General features: G+C 35.4%; 1 protein-coding gene across 1 annotated transcript; it reads left to right on the top strand.

The window, feature by feature from the left end:
* The first annotated feature begins 1,321 nt into the window (after positions 1-1,321).
* On the top strand, positions 1,322-15,898 carry LOC106099608 (long-chain fatty acid transport protein 4-like). The gene is made up of 12 exons (XM_013278196.1): positions 1,322-2,109; positions 8,929-9,082; positions 9,432-9,672; positions 10,350-10,569; positions 11,906-12,107; positions 12,487-12,620; positions 13,035-13,093; positions 13,515-13,658; positions 14,043-14,116; positions 14,311-14,532; positions 14,631-14,784; positions 14,865-15,898. The coding sequence occupies exons 1-12, from the start codon at positions 1,934-1,936 to the stop codon at positions 15,014-15,016; spliced, it is 1,932 nt and encodes a 643-aa protein (XP_013133650.1). The 5' UTR covers positions 1,322-1,933; the 3' UTR covers positions 15,017-15,898.
* Positions 15,899-16,733: the final 835 nt, after the last annotated feature.

Genomic DNA, 16,733 nt, shown 5'->3' with positions numbered 1-16,733 from the left:
GCGAAAGCAGCTTGCGGACAGACAGACAGACAAACATTTTTTAAATGCGATTTTCAATACCAGCAACACAAATACATCATCTTGTAATCTGGAATTTTCCTTTTGATATTACAAACAGACACTCCAATTTTATTATATGTATAGATAGATAATATCCTTGTCTAATAATACTTGTTATGTTTGTGTAGTTATATACTAAGTAGATCAATAACTCAAGATGTTTTTATTTTCTTCGTTTAACTTAGATAATGGCTTAATGCTTTGTGATAATTGTCTATGTAATATAAGTATGTATTATATTATCTGTTTATGTGTACACAATAACATGATAGTCTAGAGTATCTGATATTGAATCTTTTTTACTGTACCGTCGTTTATTAACTCATTGTATTTAGAAGGGAAAAAAAATTAATGTTTTATTTTTTCTTTGTTTTTAGAAATAAGGTCTAATGAAAAATTTTAAAATACATTTCTAAACGTATAAAAGAGATCGTGTTATTGTGAACTCATTATTTTGTAAAACTTACATACTGGATGTACTTAATATCTATGTAATTTGTTTGTATATTTTGATTTGTATTTTACCCCTTTGAGTCTCAAATAGCAATAAAAGACATTTATAAACAAGATTTGCAGCTCTACGTTATTTTGCGTTTGTTGCATATTTATAGCATTGTTATGTTAAAGGAATTGAAATAAAACTTGTGACTTTTGTATAATTTTTAATTTTGTGATGAATACTACAAAAAATATTTCAAAAAAACTGCCCAAATTCTTAAATTTTTTTTTTAAATTTTGGAACGGTTGCAATGTAAACCCACATTAAAAATAAACAACCAGTGTGATGTGGAGGTATCGGGTTTTAATTTTTTTTCTTTGAAATTAATACACTTTTAAGGGATACTCGAATTTCTAAGTATGAAAACATTAACTTGTATAAAGTACATTCATTAAAATAATTATTATCTGGTTAATATTTTGCAATATAACGACTTGCCGCAATCTCAATGTAATTTTCAGAACTAATTCATTCCATTTTCTGAATGTGTAAAGACTGAAAATTATAGCTTTTTGATTTATGTTTACACTTAGTGTGTAAGGTTTTAAAGGTAATGGGTGACTTTGCTAGATGCCTGTTTATGTAATTATATGTGTATTTTAAAGATATAATTATGGTGTATTATTTACCAACATACCAATTTAATTATTAAATTAAAATTGCTAACATAAATAGCATTTATTTAACAAGAGTAATACATTTTAAGAATTTGAAATAATTCAGTTTTCCGACATTATATGTGGAGTTTTGAGAGAGCACAGTTTGCTTAACTTTTTGATAACAAAGATAGTAATAGTACGAGTCGCAGTAGTAGATAAGATATTATCAGTGGGTAACAATGTTCGCAGTTCATGCTAAAATACTATACTGTAGGATAGGCTACTATAACACCGTTTGTATTCCTAGACACGTAGAAATCCTGCCGCAGGCCTGAGTGATAGAAACCTATTTACTTCCACAGATAAACCTCAGCCTTCTTAAAATCTTCTTAAATCAATATAAACAAATTCTTTTTACGAAATTGAAAGCTCTGTCAAAATCGTTCCACTGAAACGTCACTATATCCGATAGAAAAGGCATCGGTGATGTAAAATTTTGTTAAACGTTTACCCTGTATACATTGTTAAGTTTTTTTGTGCGTGTATCCCCAGCGAAGGGATCAGCTGTTGTCCGCGCATGCATCTGGCGACGCCGGCGAGGGGAGCGACGCCATTACTCGCGTCACGCGGCGCATGTCCTTCGCGCATTCACAAAGCGTTGTCGGTGATCGGTGGACGCGTTCGTCCCCACGGGTAGTGCGACTCTTACTAACGTTGTTTACCGTCGGCCGCGGCCGGACATACCGCGACGTGTCCCACTGGGCCGGGCGCCAGCATGGACGCGATCTTGGCGGCGCTCGTCGCTCTGATGGCACTGGCGGCAGCGATGGCCGCCGTGCTGAGCACCCTCTCCAAAGCTGCGATTTTCGCTCTCCTAGCGGTCGCACCCTGCCTCTACCGCTACAGGAAACGCATTTACGTCATTATCAAAACTTTACCTCGGGATTTGAAGTAAGTATTATTACAGTTTTATGTCATTTATATAGAAAAGTTGAATAAAATTTTAAATTGCGGTTATAAATCTAAAATTAATTTCTGTATGAAATACAACGAATAGATTCCGAATAAATTACAAATGAGATAATGGGACAAATTAATTTCAAACAATGACTTTGTTATATTCCTAACGTGTTATTGTGTTCCTTTATGTAACTAATTGCAGTACCGCTTTCCTTCTGTGTTCTAAGAATAATTTATCGCTACAAAGTTCATCTTAACGAACATCATGAATTCGAAAATTTCTTACAACGTTGCTTTGATGTTCCATTGAATATAGCAAAAAGCATCTAAGGCTGAAATTTAAAAAATGGAGCTTAACTGTAGTACGGCATTATAAAATTAAACAGCCATATCACCAACGTTTTATAGAGTACACAAGCAAGCGAGAGTTCAATGTATCCGACATGATTTTTAAAATAAATAGAAACATCTGCGTACGTCACAAACGGCCTCTTAAATTGTGTTTGCCTTCTATATTAAATGTACAAACTGGGAAACTCGATTTATATTTTATTTCAGGTTATCTTGACACGGTAATGCTATTATGTATTGTATTTTAAAGTCAGGTAACATCCAATACGTCGATCATTATAGTAGTGCTTTCTATGTCACAAACACTTCCTTTAAAATAATTAATATGCATGGATGTAACGTTTAATGACTCATTGTCACCAATTGGGGACTATTTTGTTTGCAACCCTTTTGGTATGTGAATTGCGACGGCGAACAATGTATTCATTCATCTGTTATTTTTTTAATATCGCAGATTGTAATTGTATTAAGATAGTGCATGTCAGTGAACCCAGTCTTAAAGAGACAAAAACATTATTATATCTATTTCATCGATAAGATTTTTATACATGATTTTCGTAACTCCTAGTAAATCCACGGTTATTTCTAATCTACAGGAGATAACTTTTTGAACGAAGAAAAAAATAGAAATCTTGTTATTTTGTCTGTGGCTGATTTGTCGTTTATTACTTTGTATTTTTTTTTAATTAGAACTCAATACATTTTCCGACAACAAAAACATTCGCCGTTTATAGTTACTATATTAAGCAAAAACATTGGTAGATTTTGTAATTCCAATTGGAAGATTTTTTTACAAAGATCCCTTTCGCACCTCCATAAATGTTATTGTATCTAGATATCGAAACAGATCGGAATATTTGTGTGTAATCCTTATTGAATACATTCAATGCGTATTATTTATTGTTCAATTCTGTCGGCAATAAATACCTTTGTTCCATTGATAATTTTAATGACTAATCTAAATTATTAAATCAAGATAAAATAAACAATATACTACGTATCGATTACTTTATTAACAAAGAAAGGTGCAGACGAACGGCAAAGATAAGACGTTAGGCGCGAAAATCATGGTTTTAAAAACTGACATAGTAGCAAAAAATTACTTGGATGTTATTTTTTATTCGTAATTTATTTAATAAAATGTTTAAGATCGGCTTTTCTATTTCATTACATTTTCGTTCAATACATTTTCTATTTGTAATAAATTTTATAAAAGTTTTCCGGCTTTGTCGCTGATAACAGAAAATGGCCAGTTATTTTGACTCGTTGAAAAAACGAAAACTTTACAATTTATTGCTATTGTTGCCAGCATAATAAAATGGATTTTAAACTTGTCGGATTTCTATATCAGACCACCTTAGGTGTTGTAAGAAGTCGTAGCAGTGCTTACATAGTATATTATAATATAACAATACCATAAAATGATTTATATGAAAACAGAATGCGTAGCCAAAACATTCACAGTTCAGAGAAATGTACCGAACTTAAGTAAACTATTCCTATTGGAATTCAGTTTGTTCGATTTTATGAAAAGTTGTAGAACATTGTAGAGCGGTGTACAAATTAACAGATTACTTCCCTATCTTATTGTTAACTCTTTACGATCACGAAGATGTACACGGTTGATCTCTTTTGGCTTATAGCTTCTAGTCGCTGCGTCTGCGCATGACCTGAAGTAAAAACAACTTTTTGTAATATCATCAAATATCTTAATAATTCGTAAAGCACCTATCGTATGTGTCAATGGCGAGGCCAACTATTTCTCATTTATATGTATACTTGCAATAATCAGACATAAAACATTTCGTATTGTAATATGATAATGTACAATAGCATAATAAAATAATTTGTTTTAACAATTCGCCGAAAATCAATGTTTCTTTGATAAAATTAAGGTCGTATTATATTGAAATGTATTTATACGAGTTGTAGCTCGCAAACTTCGTTAGCCCAAATATGGACTAACCGTTACGCCATTTTGACAGCGCGGAATTAAAAAAAGTAGCCTATAATATGCCTGTGTATAAATAGTCCCAGCCGTTTCGGAGATTACCCGAAACAAACGCTGGCTTGCGGGCAGACAGACAAAAAATAATTAAATGCGATTTTTGTTATCAGCAACGCAAATACATCATCTTCCTGTAATCTGGAATTTTTGTTTTCATATTACAGACACTCTAATTTTATTATATGTATAGATATGCGTAATAAATATATTATATATATTCTAACTATACAAATAATTTGTGAATACTCGTAAATACTATCTCATTACATACGCGGCGCCGATCTGGCGAATGTTATTCCAAAAGATCGCTGTGTAGATGTCCAAAAAGTAACTGATGAGGTTGTTATGTAAAAATGTTGGCAGGCTGCGTTTAAGGAACTTAAGCGTTAGCGGCAGTAGCCGGTAGCCAGGGGTAGCGTAAGTTCGACCCTGACCGGGGTAGCGTGGCGTGGCTGCCGACAGTCGCACATCGATCGCTCACCGCCTACCGCCCCCCGACGCAACCCCCCGTGCTCCCTATTGCCCTCAGTGATATTACTTTAAAGTAAATTGATCCACTTAAACCTATATTACTCTAGTGACGGAGCTTTAAAAAGCTTGTAGCTATAGAAAGATAATGAATGAAAAGTTTTTATCCGATAATTTCTGAGGCTACCGGAGACGTATAATTACAAAAGACCAGTTCGAAGGTTTACAAGCTCATTATTTTCAAATGCATTTAGAACGGTCAAAGACCCATAAACCCATAGTGAATGCGGTCACCGAAGCATCACGTCACGGTGTTTTGGTATAGATAAGTTTGTTTTCAAGTGGTGAGACGGAGGAACTTTTCTCTTTGTTTAAAAATTATACAAAAATGATCTTTCATTGTCACAAATTACATTTGCGTATCGTATTTTTCACACCCAGTCAAAAAACTTGCGTAAGGTGCGATCATTACAAAGGGTGAAGCTTAAATCCGTTTCCGCTTCTTAAGTTACTGGATTTCCCTCAAGTATACCGGATGTTCCGGAGACTAAACTTAATAATTAGACGCGTTTTTAAAAAAAATATCCGCATTGTGCCTAATTATGCTAAGTTCGCGTACTTTATTACTTTTTAAGGTGCGTTCCCACTGCAGAAATTTATAATTACTGCAACCAGTTCTTTCTTGCCTGCTCAGTCTCAACCCTCGTGTACACAACTCCCGTCAGGGCCTTGCTCCACAAACTATTTATATTTCAAGGCCTCTGCCAACGAATGGATAAAGATACGTTAATTTTACGTAAAGATAACTATCATGTTAGTACATCTGTCAAGCATTACAACATTCTCGTATACATTAATGACCCGGTTCTGTACATACAACTGTGCCACCGGTTCCTATGTTAGAGATAAGTAACATTTGAGTTTATACTTTTAATTAAATGAATTATATGAATTCTTTATTGTACAGCAACTTTCGCCCACGACGACATCCGCTCGGAATTAAAAAATAACTTAGCAACCTATGTGGTCTTATCTGTGCCGAATTTTATCAAGATCCGTTCAGCAGTTTAGGCTAGAAACTCCCACAACATCCATCCATCCATTCGCCGTTACATATAAGTAAGGTTGTATATTATTTCATGAATGGTGTAATATTTCATGGTTTAGATGATTTTTGGTAACAAAATCTACATTTGTTGCTATGTTTAGAAGCGGATATTGAACTGGTTACAGTAACGAAGCTTATTGGCGTAACCAGTTCTGAAATGCGAGTACACGTTGAGTTGCCGCGGGTTATTTTAATCTGAACTTTACCCGAAGTTCGTTCCTTGACGTTCGATGTTTCATGTACTAAAGAGTTTCATGCTTGATGATCCTCTAATAGTTCATCCTTAAGTAGTGGAAGAAGCACTTTTAAGGACACTATGATGTCTGTTAAACTTAATTAAGAAAAATCAAGAGCGATTTATCTATACCTCTATACTATTATAAGAAATCGTAAACATACACTTCTCTGTTGCTTAAGATGTCAGCAATTACAGCACGTTTTTGAATAATTATTTTATTAATAAAAAGCCCTACTAACTTAGGGGATAAAAATATTGGAAAACCCTAATGTGAGAAAAAGACCATAAGTTGCTGCCAACATCAAGGAAGCAAGTTTGCCATAGTAAGGTAATTGGTGACATTTGCAATTGTGAATTTGACAAATTAAACAAGGAAATTTTTTATAATTTACACCAAGATATAAACAAGTTTTTATAATTCCATGCTGATGAAGCCGCACGGGAACAGCTAGTATAGTTATAAATAAAATAAGATTTATGTTTATGATACTTGATGTGTCTAGTAACATTAAACTTTTGTTTTGTGTGCAATGTTTGTTTTATCCGGTTGTACAATAACTGTTGTGATTCAAAAAGATATCCGTTCAAATAACGCATACATTTTTAAAACAATTCAAAAAAGTTGTATACTGTTATCGGCACATTGAACCTACTTGATGGCGTTTTACAATTCAAGCACGTACTACCTATATGTAGGTATATCTTAAGAGCGGACGGACACCTTTGACAAAACTATCGCACAACTGTAGTGCGATTGTCGATTGTTTAGCAGACAATTCAACTGTTTAGACGCATAACTAAAATTCGAGTAGTATACGCACCTCCATATAAGCTCATAGGAATCAAAGCAAGACTAAACTTCGACTTGATAATACTGCGGATTCCTGATGTGAAAGAAATCATACAAAGATATTATTTAATTCCTATACTATACTATACTAATTGAACAGTGGTAATTTTTTTAAACAAGTATATACATTACACTTACTGCAAAAAGTTGGTACACGTTGAAGAAGAGTAAATTTAAATAATTCTCGATCTCGGCGGTTGTAGGAGTGTAATTATTACTTAATTACCATATATTATGATCGTGTTCTTTTTTATGGTTACAATTATTTGCATGAACTGCATTTATTATCTGGTATATGCGATACTCGTAAACTCATCTGGGTATTTAAAAAAATATGCTACTATTATCAAGGATTGACCTGTTGAAAAAGAATTATTGTAAAATTTTTAAAAGTGGTCTAAGAGAATAAATACACTAGAACGTCGATAAGTTAAAGTCTAAGGGAAACACAAAATATTTTATGTTATAGAGGTTTTAAGTTATCAAGGGTCTATGTTGTAGAGGTTTTGGGCTCTGATGGGAAGGGAACATATTATTTTTTGAAGTTTTTAATTTTTAATTTACCGATGTTTGAGTTATCGAGGTTTTACTGTACTAGGAAAATTCTGATGTAGAGTATGTGACAATTTTGTCTACACTGTGTATATGTTACGTTCAATAGTTCTTTTACAATTGCTGATAGCATGGAGTCATATTCTATCGCTATAGTAGAGTGCAATAGGCGCAAGGCTGTTTCTTCTTCATTTAATTATTGGATTACAGGCGGCTCAATGCGTCAGCACACGTAATGCGGCGGCTGGCGGCTACCCACCGCATTGCTGTAAAATTCAAATCAGACGATAAAAAATTACATTACACTCTTACCAAACTTTACTCCGCGAATATCTGTATAAAGTACATATTGTTGTCTGGTTTTCTTAGAAAGAATAAGGGTCTATCATTGGCTGATAGAGGCTCAGATAGCTTTAAATGACGTCACTGTCAATTAAGGGAAGAAAATCCGATATTGCCTTCATATATTTTACACGTTGGATTGTTATTAGACAGTTTACAATTTGGTGGGATAGGCCTTAAATATACTACACTTACTTTTAGTTACTAAAAAATGTGAGCGAACTAACGGGTATAAATAGTGTTTTAATATAAAAAAAATATAAGTATTGATTGATAAAATCAATACACGGTTACAGCCGGCTAGTTCACATGTGGTGCGTATTGTCATGTCAAATGATAATCGACTCACCTGCACTATATTCAAGCATGGCAATTGTATGAACAACTTCTCAGTTGGCGCATGCTGATATTTTTCTTTTATAAATATTTAACGCAGACAGTTAAGTAACAAATATCATTTTTTTTACTTGTATTCGTTTCCTTCTTTTGAAATTTTATGATTTACTTGATCTTTGCAATGGATTTAATATTTTTTTAAATAATAATTGCAATTAAATACTATCACAAAAAATTGCGTAAAACTGCCGGTGAGCAAATATTATTTTTATTTTTTAATTATCACTGATAGAACGTTAATATGCAAATACGAAAATTACATCTTGAAAGCATAAAAAAGCTGCACTTTTTATATTAATTAAAAATAACATAAATGTCAAATAATAATTCCCGTCGAGACATTAAAAAAATTCTCAGTATAACAAGCATTAAAATTAATCAATGAAATATTAATTTATTGGAGAACTTGTTCATTTTATATTAGGATTTAATTTAATTTAAATAAGAATGTATGCTTAGTCTTTGACAGGAACTTAATTATTTTCTATTGTTGTCAGATTCCTATGGCGGTACGCGAACGGCATCATCAGGTCGAAGCGCTGGGGCCGGCAGAACGCCACAGTGGCGGAACTGTTCACACAGAGGGCGCTTCGGTGTCCCGATGCACCTTGCTTCATTGTGGTCGATGACCGCACATGGACGTTTAAACAGGTCTAATAATTTTTTTTTTCAACGTTACGGGAACATCAAAAGTGCCTTGAGTCGTATCCCGACAATGGCCGTGGCCACTTCTGTTTCTACTATCTAAGCTGTTTTTAATTCTACCTACATACACAAACTAAACATTTAGGGATGATTATCAACTATAACTATATAGTAACTATAACTATATAGTAGACGAGAAATACAATAAATTTGTTTACAAAAGAAGTTTAACAAAAGGCTTATTTTATTGTACTGAATGTGGAAAATATTTAAAGGTTTTCCGCTAATCTGTGTTTTGGTAAAATTTATGAAATGCCTATAATAAATCAGTTTTCGGAGTAATTAAAATTTGCAGATGGCGGACAAGTCTAACCAAGTGGCCCGCGTTATGCAAGAGCACGTGGGGTTGAAACGCGGCGATGTGGTGTGTGTGTTCATGCCGAACTGCGGAGAGTACGTGTGGACGTGGCTCGGCATGGCGAAGGTGGGCGCGGTGTCGGCGCTCATCAACAGCAACCTGCGCCACAAGCCGTTACTGCACTGCATACAAGTCGCCAAAGCGAAGGCCATTATATTCTCCAACACTCTCGCAGGAGGTATGTACTATTTATTTTAACAAGTGAACAGCGAAGCTCACTTTATTAAATGAAAAGACCTGGAAGCAAGTATTATTATAAAATGAAGAAATATCGATATTAAAAGGAAGTACAGTTAGAGGGATATCGTATACGTTTACTCTGCATTTAATTAGCATCCGAGCGCACAACATGCGAGAACATGTTTAATTATATGCGGAAATAATACTAATAAATTAAAATGTAATTTAGCATCGGTTAAAATCTAAGTCACACATAATTCTAACAGGAAAACGATAGAGCAAATCATGTGTTATGTGCCACACATTATAAATATAAAAATGTAGATTAATCGATGTAACAAAAAGATAAGAGGAATTAGAAATAATAGAAATATCTATATTTAAAGGCAATTTATTGTTGTTGCATTTACAAACAATGGAAGTTAACGAATTGATAATGGACTGCTAAAGGTTATTGCGATTGTGATTGTTAAATTATTCACAATAATGAAGCGTATATTTATAAAATAAATAATTTTGGTTATGACTATCTAGTATATGTTTATGAAGGTTGGCTATCAGGGTATAAGTTACTACTAAATATCAAAGAGAACTATAATCGTAAACCCGAATAACTAATTACTAAAAAATACCCTCTTTACATTTCTTTCATTTACGTTCGTATTTGCTTCACAGCGATAGACGAAGTCCGTGACCAGCTGCCGGCGGAACTGAAACTGTTCCAACTGTATGGAGAGTGTGGGGCCGGTGTGATTGACTTCGGTGCTGAGATGGAGAAGCACCCGCCGGAGTACCCGGTGGTTGTCGACAAGCCTCAGTACAAGGACACGCTGCTGTACATCTACACGTCGGGCACCACCGGCATGCCTAAAGCAGCTGTATTGCCCAATTCTAAGTAAGGAATTCCTTAGATAGTTATCTAAAATTTAAGTGCGTATTGCTTGAGTTGGTATTCGGGAAGAAGAGTACACCTGAATCCGATGTATGAAGTTGGACACAAGCCGAAAATTGGCACATCGGGCTACCTTCTTACTCTCTTACTGTTTACTCTTGATACCTACGTGTGGCGTCATATGCTGGGTATATACCCAATATTATTATTGCAGAATTTGTAGCAAATACACAGACATGTAATGTAATTATTACGGTACAAGCAAGATTTTTATTTTACTTTTGGTTGGTTGAAGCCTCACAAAGCGTTTTGAGTATTCAGATGTAAAAAAAGATATTCAAGAAAATTTAATCGCCCACTTATTATCGTTTCCGTTTGTCTTAATAAAGTGCAGACTATGGTAATATTTAAAGATAACAAATATTGACCCAAAAAATTCGTATCAAATACACTGCGTATTGCGCAGTCCGTGTCACATTGGAACATTGAACTTTGAGTTCAATAGTAACTTAGTAACGGACTTTTACCTTTAGACAATTAACTGCAACCGAATGTTCGATTGGTTTCAGTTAGTGCGTCTATTGTTTTCACAAGTGTTTGTGACGTCACGAGGTTGCCATGCGATGTGCAACACATACTACGTCTATTTTTACCTTCACTTGGGAACAAGGGTTTTATTTTTATCCAATGAATTTGCATTGTCGAATATCTCTAGCACATAAATACTGTGATAGAGATGAAGATGAAATTATCTTTTATTTATAAGATGCCACGGGGAAATCTTTTCTCAAATAGGCTTTTTTAATACTTATGCTTTTGACTCGTTGTAAAAGATTCTTAGCACCATTATTTTAATGTAAAAGTATAAATTAATAATGTTTTATTTTGAACGCTAGGTATGAGGTGACTGCATAAATTAAATTTACTTTTTTAAGTAACGACAGTGATTGATATTCAGATTTTTTTCACAAAACATGTAAATATATTAAATAATAACTATTCAATAAACTTTAAGTATTGTAATAAATGTTTAAATACATACTTAGTGTTAGAATAATATGCTTTTCGTGAATTGCCTTGTGCAGCAATTGGATTTACTAATGTTAATAAGATATGTATGTTATATAGCTATATATAGCTGTTTTTCGTTTTCACCTAATGTTACGGATTAATAGTAACCAGTTATAGTTAATTATTAATGTTACAGGGATTGAGTTTCAAAGTTATTGATTTGCTTTTTATTACTGCGTTGTATACCTATCTAGGGTTCATTACAGTGCTGAACTGCGACTATGTAAACTCTCGCTGGAATGTTCTAATGAAGCGGTGTCTGTGGTAGATATCTGCTGGTGGTGGTGGCAACAGTGCACATGCTGGGGCTGCGAAGCTCCGACCGACTGTACAACCCGCTGCCGCTGTACCACACGGCGGGCGGGCTGGTCGGCACCGGCGCCGCGCTCGTTGACGGCATACCCTCCGTACTGCGCGCCAAGTTCTCCGGCTCCAACTACTGGACTGACTGCATCAAGTATCAGTGCACGGTCAGTTGTAACAACATCTAATCATATCTATACTAATACTACTACTAATAGTTTTTTCAGACTACTAAACTTGGGGGTAAAATGTGTGACAAAACATTCTTGCAGGAAAGCGATAAAAACTACAATGTTGCCAATTGCAAAGAAGCATGGTTGCCATGGTTACTCAAACAATTCTCAGCCAACTTCAAAGACCTTCGATGTCATTCAAGCAGTTGAATTTCGGTATTTGTAATTGAAAGTTTTACGAAATGTAAACAATAAAACACAGTTTTTATAATGTCATGTGGATGAAACCAATATTCTACGTATAAAATTAAAATCATTTCATCTTTGGAATGTTGTATTGAGTTGTCGATTGTAGTGTTGTGTTTGTGGTTAGGTGGCGCAGTATATAGGCGAGATGTGCCGCTACCTGCTGGCGCAGCCGCCGCGGCCCACGGACGCGCAGCACCGCGTGCGCATCATGGTCGGCAACGGCATGCGCCCCGCTATATGGCAACAGATGGTCGATAGGTATGCAACAACAACGCCCTCTATTAATTTTATTTATTTACCCTCTTTATTCAGTATCTGGACCAATTTCTGGGTATATGCTTCGTCCAACCTTTTCTATAAGTCGCTAATTTTTTTTAAATCCAGTCTTTTACCACTTATTGTACTATGTCTTTGTACTGGATGAAACAACGCCCTCTATATCTATACTATAGACTTACAAAATATCAAATTTCCAAGTTTCGTGTTGATGGATTTTTACAATTTTACAATTTTTACCTTGCACAAGAAAATTTTTATTCCATATTACAAAAATTGTATTGTGTATTGTTTACTTTGAACCGACCCAAATACTAATTATATTCATGAATAATTAATGTGTGTAAACAGACGGCATTGTTGTAATCGTTACAAATGTATATTGTTTTTATTTAGGTTCAAAGTGCCACAGATAAACGAAATCTACGGCGCTACGGAGGGCAACGCTAATATCAGTGAGTAATTTACACACAGACAAGAAAACAGTCATTAACCTATAATTTAAAGATATCGTTCATAACTATTCCTATTTGTTTTATAAACTATGAAATGTAAAGGTTCAATTTTCTTTATAATTAAAATTAAAGATAACAAAATGCTTTTGCAGGTGTGGTCAGTGGAAACTCACTGCGTGTTCGCTTCCCCGACAATGAATGTTTTCATAGAAAAATTTAAATATTTGCCATACAAATACAAAGGGAACTAGTTACTTGATAATATATCTTATATAAAAATGTTTGCACGAATTGTTTGAAAAAGAATCAATCAAACGTTTTTGATATGATTTTTTCATTTACATTCTATAAACATTTACCACTGATGGGATTTATGTCGTTCAAAGACCTTTTGTTAAGTTTTTATGTAATCGTGCTACAGTAAACGTGGACAACAAGGTGGGTGCGGTGGGCTTCCTGCCGCAGCTGGTGCCGGCCTGCCTGCACCCCATCGCGCTGGTGCGCACGGACGACCAGGGACAGCTGCTGCGGGACGCTGAAGGATACTGCATTCGCTGCCAGCCCAGTTAGACTCCGTTCTATACTAAGCCGCTTTCCACTGGGCACTGCGGTGCGCGATTTGTTGCTAGTGGAAACGCGGTTTTAGACATGATGTTTCAATGTTAGCTTGGTGGCAATAACTGCGTTTAATAAACAAGTTCCTTTATAGAAGGATTCCTATTGCCGCTTGATATTTTTTTTACAATAATGTAATTGTAAAAACGTACAACGGCTCTTAGATTTCCGATTCCTGCCAGAATGGCTCACGGCTCACTATCCTCAATACTTCTGACTGACTTTGACAGATGTCATAGGGACGGGACGAGTAGGGCAGTTGTTTTTGGGCCCTTTTTTTGTTGACAATATGTACATATTTTGAAATCTAAAATTAAAATCCATCTCTCCGCAGACGAGCCGGGCATGTTCATAGGCCTGATCGCGCAGGGCAACGCCTCCAGAGAGTACTATGGATATGTGGACAAGGTAACTTGACGGGTCACTTAAATTATTGCATTTATCTATATTATTACGAAGAGGAACGATTTCTATTTTCGTATTTAACAAACTCCAAAAATACTAATAGTCCAATTTTTTAAATTCTGGGCAGACGAGGTCGCAAACAAACACTTGTTCATAACGCGGGTCGTATATTTCATGTATCGGAGTGTGTGTTGCAGAGTGACAGCAACAAGAAGTTGGTGCGCGACGTGTTCTGTGAGGGAGACGCGGCCTTCGTGAGCGGAGACATCCTGGTGGCGGACGAGCTCGGCTACCTGTACTTCCGCGACCGCACGGGGGACACGTACAAGTGGAAGGGGGAGAATGTCGCCACCGCTGAGGTGGAGGACGCGCTCATCGCCGCACTCTCGCGTCGCGACTGCGTCGTCTACGGTGTCTCGGTACGTTACATTGTTACTCCGGATTTGTACATTTCACATGATAAATTTAATTTATCTTAAAGAAAAATATATTTATTTTTACATCTTTTTTTATACAGATCCCTCAGACGGAAGGTCGCGCGGGCATGGCGGCCATCGCGGACCCCGAGCGCTCGCTGGATCTCGGCAAGCTGGCGCGAGATCTAGACCTCTCGCTGCCCTCGTACGCGCGCCCGCTCTTCCTGCGCATCATGAACGACATTGAGATCACGGGTCAGTGTTTAATAACACAGTTACTGAGCCATAATCGGCTAATGTACTCACTTATGACTTACAATTTAATTGTTCAACAGGCACCTTCAAACTAAAAAAGCTGCAATACCAAAAGGAGGGTTTCGATCCGGACGTAATAAAGGACCCGTTGTACTTCCGCGCGGGCGCAGACTTCGTGCCCATCACCTCGGAGCTGTTCAATGACATTTGCAACGGCAGAGTGAAGCTGTAAGCTGGCGCGGCCGCCGCGTGCCGCCGCGCGCCATCTAGTGACGTGTCCTGCGAACTAATGTGCGGTGACGACGTCATTTATTGTTACAATCGAATATAGTACACAATAATTTTATTCTCACTCTTGTGTTTAGTAAATCATTGGGACGTTTAAACCAAATAAATGTGATGTTAACCATAATGTATTTATTATCATTTAAATATGGTCCAAGACCATAAAAATGGATGAGTAATAGTGATAAATATTGATGGTTATAGTTAGAAAAGGTTACGAGAAATTGCAAAAGATAAATTGGACAGATATTCGATCGGATTTTGGGTGGTTGAGGCGTTTTTTCAAGACAATACAATTTTAAGGTTACTTTTTGTGTATTTTGACTTCATCGCCAGCATATTTAGAGGCACACTACGCTAACTCTTATTCAATATTTACAAACAAGTTCAATTGCTAGAAGTATACAATCTTTTAGATTCGATTGTCCTTACGCAATAAAAAGATTTTTATAATTCATAGGTCTTAGAAAAAAAAATATAGTCTACGTTCTGATGCTCCCTTAATTTTTATTCAGTCGTTTATATTATAAATTATCACAGTACTTAAAGTTTGCCAATTTTATATTCTCATAGTTTGATTTAGATGTGCCCTTTTTTGACAAAATCGTAGTAAAACATTCCGCATTCTAGTCTCATAAGCTATTCGTTATAAGGTTCCTACCGGGTTATTTTGTTAGCGTTATTCCAATTTCTTTTTTAATCCTTATGGTGACGTAGATAGCGAATTCTTGTCTTTTGTGCCTTGTGACAAGGACGGCATTGTAGATTTGCGTATTTTATGCTCCTAAATTACATTGTAAGTTGTAAATAAATACATTAAAATTCAAAATGTTTTATTTATTATAAAATTAATCCCATTAGATTGCGATAAAAGGATAGGTTTTCATGCTACGGCCTCTGTTTAATCCTATGACATCGGATTCCATTGAGAAAAAGCCATTGATGTTCTACTAGAACAGGATTGAGCTCTTGTAAAGTCGACGCCGAGCAAGACCACAACGACTGTCCGTTCTGTCCCTCTCTGGCGATGGTGACTATGTTAAAATATGATTTGAGGACGAATATTATAAATTACCTTGTTTTTGTTGTCTGACGTCAGCTGACTATTGCTTAAGATGGATTTAAACGTATTATTGTTATCATTAATGTATTTGCTAAAAACAATACAGAATACATAATTCTAAATCAGACATTGCTAAAGAAGTCTTGTGAAGTTTATGCCACAAACCTATCCTTATATAATATTAAATCTAAAATTAATTTTAAAACAAAGTTATTTAATTAGAGAAAGGAAGTAAAAAATTCATACGAGTTATTTATTAAGTTATTTGTTCTTGAATTAGGATTGGATAGTCATGCATGGTCACCGTAATTCTTCACCAACAAATTGTACTTAAAACTTTTAATTGTGAAAATATAACCCACAATCAGCATAATACTCGCTTCGGAAAGCCTCCACGACACAAATTCTTCCCATTTTAACTATGATTCTTCAAAAATATCTCGAAATTAAAAAACGACTCCTCCATTAACGTCCGATGTCGGGTTGTCAGTTCAGGTGTCCGAATTTTAAACAAATAAAATAAAACCTGCAGGTCAATCGCAAATTTGTGTTAATAAGGTTTTACCAGTAGCAACAAATAATACTGCTTGACCATGTCGGT

The sequence above is a fragment of the Papilio polytes genome, unplaced genomic scaffold (genome assembly GCF_000836215.1).
Source record: "Papilio polytes unplaced genomic scaffold, Ppol_1.0 DF824102.1, whole genome shotgun sequence".
Lineage (NCBI taxonomy): Eukaryota > Metazoa > Arthropoda > Insecta > Lepidoptera > Papilionidae > Papilio > Papilio polytes.
Note: the sequence above shows the minus strand (reverse complement) of the source record. Positions and strands in the feature narration are given on the sequence as shown.